The sequence below is a fragment of the Trypanosoma cruzi genome, genomic scaffold, assembly GCF_000209065.1.
Source record: "Trypanosoma cruzi strain CL Brener 1047053517095 genomic scaffold, whole genome shotgun sequence".
NCBI classification, from domain to species: Eukaryota; Euglenozoa; class Kinetoplastea; order Trypanosomatida; family Trypanosomatidae; genus Trypanosoma; species Trypanosoma cruzi.
In genome coordinates, this window is record NW_001849122.1 from 1,998 (window position 1) to 7,670 (window position 5,673).

General features: G+C 52.8%; 1 protein-coding gene across 1 annotated transcript, besides 6 other annotated features; it reads left to right on the forward strand.

The window, feature by feature from the left end:
* Nucleotides 1-5,673: a sequence feature (areas not merged during assembly with more than two copies in the genome that could not be assigned to a particular haplotype).
* Nucleotides 1,271-4,003, forward strand: Tc00.1047053508935.10 (trans-sialidase, putative; the record flags this gene model as incomplete). Its single annotated transcript, XM_799237.1, has 1 exon — nucleotides 1,271-4,003. One exon carries the CDS (start codon nucleotides 1,271-1,273, stop codon nucleotides 4,001-4,003), a length of 2,733 nt encoding a protein of 910 aa, XP_804330.1.
* Nucleotides 4,182-4,316: a sequence feature (T-rich).
* Nucleotides 4,880-4,907: a sequence feature (AT_rich).
* Nucleotides 4,967-4,991: a sequence feature (AT_rich).
* Nucleotides 5,018-5,052: a microsatellite.
* Nucleotides 5,084-5,113: a sequence feature (AT_rich).

Sequence of the window (5,673 nt, forward strand, 5' to 3'; positions counted from 1 at the left end):
ACGGAACGGAAGGAATCCGTCAACGCATCGCGCTGCTTTTTTATTTTATCGTTTGTGGATTGGCTTTGTTTATGTGGAAGGGGGTACGTGCGAGCGGCAACTGCGCACTCGTGTGGATGTGATGGTGGTGAGTGAAACGGCATTTCTTTCCGGGATCACGGGTGAAAACGTGCTTTCGCGGTGCTGTGGGCATGGATGACTGACGAGGGGGAACGGATGTAATGAGTTGGGGTGCACACATTCGTAGGGAAAGACTGCCATGCTTTTTTTTGTGGGCGTTTATCCGTTGTTGTTTCCCTTTGATTAGGAGGGCGACAACGCTCTGCGACAACAATTTTCATTCATGCGAGGATTCATTCCCAATGGTGCTGATGGGAAATTAATGCGGCCAGACGATAACAATCAAGAGGACCGTGAGTGTGGTGCGAGCACCCGAAGGGGAGACGACATGAACGGAGGTGGGCGGACGGCAGTATCGGAAGCTTTGACGGAAGAGGGTACGTAACATAAAGGGAGATAAAATGAGGTTGGCGGTGCTGCTGTGCGATGTGCAAGGGAAGAATAAAAACAAGTGCTTTCTGACATGTCGGTGGGTGTGCCACGGCCATCAATGAGCCCTCAGGGAGAGGGAAAGGAGGGAAGGAGGACGGAGACTGTGCGCACCGACTGCGGCGTGTGGTGCCACAGGATGCAATTTCCATTGTGAAGGGTGCAACGGCCGTCATGCGTTTAGCAGAGCGTTATCTGCAACTTTTTGCCTGCAGAGCCTGCAGGTGCTGCGAGGAGGTGCAGGCGACCTCTCACTATTGGGCTGCTGAGGCCGTTTTCTCTCTCTGCTCGGCGGGAGAAGCAACTCTTTTTGCACGTGACGTGCTGGTCCGCATCGATGCTCCCCACGGGGTGTCACGCCGCCGTGCCGTTGCAGTGCAACTCTCTTTTTCCTCACTCCACACGTGGCCCCCCGTCGCTTGCCTTATTTGCAGGACCGTGGCCTGCGGTCCCCCATTGGGAGGCTGCTCACTTTTTCCCCTAATTTTTGTGTGCGTGCTGTTGAGGGGTGCTGTAAAACATTGACTGATTGGATGGTGATGTTGTGTTTCGCTGTGAGTGGTTCAGGTGTGTACTGCTGTTGTGCTGCCTTTCTGCTTCTGTTCTCTGTTGCTCCTTATGAAGAAGGAAGACAATAACAAGTGCTAAACGCTACTGTGGAATTTGAAGGCTCTGAAAGGAACAACAACTGCACACACACCGCCCACACACACATATTTTTATGCTCTCACGTGTTGCTGCAGTGAAGGCACCCCGCACACACAACCGTCGCCGCGTGACCGGATCCGGCGGAAGGAGGAGGGAAGGAAGAGAGAGTGAGCCGCAGAGACCCAACATGTCCCGGCGTGTGTTTGCTTCTGCGGTGCTGCTCCTCCTTTTCGCGTTGACGTGCGCCGCCGTGGGGCCTGTGCAGGCCCAAAGCTTTGGAACGAGAGTGTGCGATTCCTATGGAGGACACAGTTCTGAGCAGTCGCCAGGGGAGTATCGAGCCGCAAACACAGCGGCCGCTGGCCACGTTTTCCGCAATCCCCATCTTGTGAATGTGGACGGGATGCTTCTGGTCATTGCTGGAGCTCAGTTCAATGAATCTTCGGGGAGCGGGAGTGCGTCCATGCAGTTGATGGCACGGATCAGCAATGATGATGGGGTGAATTGGAGTCCGTACTCGAGACCTGGAGATCTTGACGCTTTTGCTGCACGCCTTCACCAGATGTTGTTTACCACGCCTTTCATACTCTTCGGACCGCTTTTTGCATTTGTGGAGGGCTACGACTTACGGAACGGAGCCATAATTCGCTTTACCGATGGGCGGGGAGTAAGTGGTGTGGAGTCTGTTATCCATTTTCTGGGGACGGAGCCCGGACGAAGCGGAGGTTTGTCGATGAGTTCCGTCTCTATGAGCGTTCGCCTTCCTTATCTCTATCAACCCGGTGACATGATTGGCTTCCTCAACGATGCCAGTACTCCCATCACGAAAATGACGGATGGCACGCTCGTGTTTCCCGTGCAGTTTCTGACAATGGGAGGGAGCACTGCGTCCACAGTCATGTACTGGAATTCCGGTCAACAGCACTGGACCTTTGCGAACAGCGCGACACATGCGGGCTGCACCAACCCCAGTATACTTGAATGGGAGGCTGGGAAAATTATCATGATCACCTCATGTGAGTGCGGCCGCAGAAGAGTGTACGAGTCGACTGACAAGAGGAAAACGTGGACGGAGGCTCTGGGGACGCTCTCGCGCGTGTGGAGCAACTCATTGGCAGGTCTTGGGCTCCACATTCAGAGTGGATTCATCACTGCAACGATTGGCAGAAAGAAGGTGATCCTCCTCACCCAGCTGGAATATTTCGAGGACAACCAGAAGAGCGAGATTCACCTGTGGCTAACGGACACGAACCGCATTTACCACGTTGGCCTGTTACCCACTGGGTATGGCGCGACCTCCAGCTCCCTGTTGTACGCGAATGATAAGCTGTATTGTTTGTACGAGGCCAGTGGTGGAAGCAACTCTGGAGCCTTCTTCCTGGATCTGACGCTTGAGCTGCAGAAGATAAGGCATGCGCTGTCTACCTGGGCCGCAACGGACAATGCCTTGTCGAGACAATGCAGCTCAATTGCCTCAGACGCCGCGCTGTCAAGATGGGGCTGTTCTGTTCCTTTCCCCACGGCTGGGCTTGTGGGCCATTTGGCCGATAGGCTCCGTGGGGACAAGTGGGAGGACGAGTACCTCGGGGTGAATGCCGTTGTGAGGGGTGCGACGAAAAAGGCTCCCAGTGGGTGGACGTTCGAAGGGCAAGGCGCGGGGGCCGAGTGGCCTGTGGACAAGCAGTGGCCGACCAGACCGCTCCACTTTGCAAACTATGGGTTTACTCTTGCGGCAACGGTGTCGATCCACGAGGTGCCGAAGGGCATCACTCCCCTGATGGGCCTGAAGAGAATGGGGAAGACAACACTCCTGGGACTGTCGTACAATAATAATATGGAGTGGAGCGTGGTGAATGACTTGTTCCCGAAGTGTTTTACCGCATGGGAGCTGGACAAGACGTATCACGTGGTGCTCAAAATGCATGACGGTATGGGCTCCGTGTACGTTGACGGGACTCTCCTTTGGAAAAGGAGTCTGAAAAATTCGTTCAATGAAGGGCTGGACACGGTCTCGCACTTTTACTTTGGCGCGTACGATGAGCAGTTGAGCAGCGGAAAAATCCATGCGACGGTGGCGAACGTCTTTCTGTACAACCGCCCGTTGAATGAAACTGAGATTGGTGCCCTCAACGCGAGTAAAGTCACCATTCCACCTCCGGAAAGGAAGCCGGTGCCGGCGAAAGCGTTGACAACTACTTCTTCGTCCGTTGAACCTTTGACCACTTCGGTTACCACAGAAACGCAGCCAACTGTGCCGTCGCCCACTCCTGCAGGACCACAGCCGACGGAACAGGCAACTTTGAACGGGAGCAGTGTTCCGAGTGGTGGCGCTCCATCCACACCAGAGGAGCTCAATGCCGCGACATCCACGCCAGCGGAGCTCAATGCCGCGACATCCTCAGCAAGGGAGGGAACTGCAGACCAGCCGGCATCTGCCACATCTTCCGATGGACATGAAGCTGTGGCATCTGTTACATCTTCAGGCGCCGCCAGTACTGATGTTGGTGCTTCCTCATCTGATGATGCGCAAACGGTGGGGACGGAAGGTGGAGATATGATGCAGGCAGATCAACCAACCCAATTCTCTGTGGGCACCCCCGACGCAGCAAATGCAGCAACACATAACGCTGAAGGCAAGGGACAAGATGGGCTCCATCCACAGGTCAAGGAAGCAGAGGCGGCGACACTCAGCAGCAGCCTTTTAAATTCGTCGCAGTGGGATAACAGCGTTGCTGGCACTATGCGTGAGAGCGGACTGCTGCCGCTGCTTCTTCTGCTGGGGCTGTGTGGGTTTGCGGCTGCGTGAGGAGTGTGCGACCTCAGTGTGGGACACTTGCGCCCTCTCCGCACAGGCACACACACACCGCTAGGAATAAATTTTGCTTCGCAGAGAATAATTTGTTTTTGTTTCCTTTTAATTTTTTCTATTTTTCCCTTGCTACTTTGGGGCAACCACCATGAACGTTTTTTTTTTCGGCTTAAAAATTTTTTTTTCTGTTCGGAGTATAATTTTTAATGTTTTTTTTTAATGTTTGTTTTTAATTATTTTTGTTTGCTTTAAAATTTTTATTTCTATTTTTTCTTTTTTGCTCCACTCTTCCCTTCTTTTTTTGCTTTTTGGGGGCAATCACTATGGAATTTCTTTTTCTTTTCTACTCTTCCCTCTTTAATTGTTTGTTGCTGCACTCTTCCTGTGAGGGGTGCCGTGTGTTTGCCGCCCAACTGCTCCACTCGCACACCCACCGACACGCTCATGACGACGGCCCTGTGCGCCTCGCCTGCTGCACGCATGAGGCGGGCCGCGACGAACGGCGCGCTGAGGGAGCCGTGACGTGTGGGCGTGCGACGAGGGCCTGTGGTGCGGAGCACACATTTCTTCCCTCTTGTTTTGCTTTTCTTTTGCGGCCAGGGCGGGCAGACACCCGCAGCGCCACACACACACAGCCACACCCTGCCGCCGTGTTTTTATGATTTTTTTTTTTATGCGCTCACTCTTCCGATGGAGTGACGCGACTCCCGTCATGTCTGCGTGCTTCTCTCAGTCCCCACACACACGAGTGACTGTGCTCTGCGGGCCGCACTCACACGCCGATGGGAGGGCTGAGGGGAGCAGCAACACGCAGATGACCCCATGGAATATAAACGCTGTGCGGACACACGGAGGGTCGGACGGTTGAAATACATTTAAATATATTTTTAATCTTATTTTTCGGACAAAATATGCAGACAATTTCTGGAGCTAGATGGTAGTTGGGTGCTTTTTTTTGTGTTTTTTTTTTATTTTTTTATTATTTGTGTGTAGGCGTAGTAGAGGACGACATTTTCTTTTTTTTTTCTCTTTTTTTTTTCTTTTTTCCAAAGTGTGTGGTGTGGAAGGGCGAAGATGAATTTTTATTTATTTTTGTTAATTTTTAATGAATGGCCGCTGCTTTTTCTGCAGTGCAATATCATGAGCTTGAGCAGTCTTTTTCTACTTATTTCTGCCATGCACCTCCGCCGTACAATTTTTTTGTGTGTGCGTCCCTTCACATGCTCTGCTCCTGTTTTTACTTCTTTGCTTCGTGTGTCTGCAGGCACACACAACAAGATGCACATTGCAGTGGATTTGGATGCTTTTTTTTTAGCATGTGCTGGCGGTTGCGGGTGGCTGCTGCTTCCTTTAGTGGGCATGAAGGGAAGGAGGGGAGAGGGAGCGCACCGCGTGTCACCTTTCCTGCGGGTGTGATGCACCACCTACGACTGCTTTGAGTCGGGCACCAAGTCTCATTGTGGGTGTAATGGCTGGAAATTTTGTTGCCACGTCATGGCTGGGTGAGGAATTGCTTCTGCGTGCGGCTCTTTGTGTGATTGCTAGCTCCGTGTGCGTTGTGTGCCGGCAGCGGGCTGTGGCCGTATCTTGTTGGTCGTGGGATTGAACTGGAGGCGGTGGTGGTGTGTCTCCTCTTGTCCATTGTGGGTGATTGCTGGCGGTGTGTG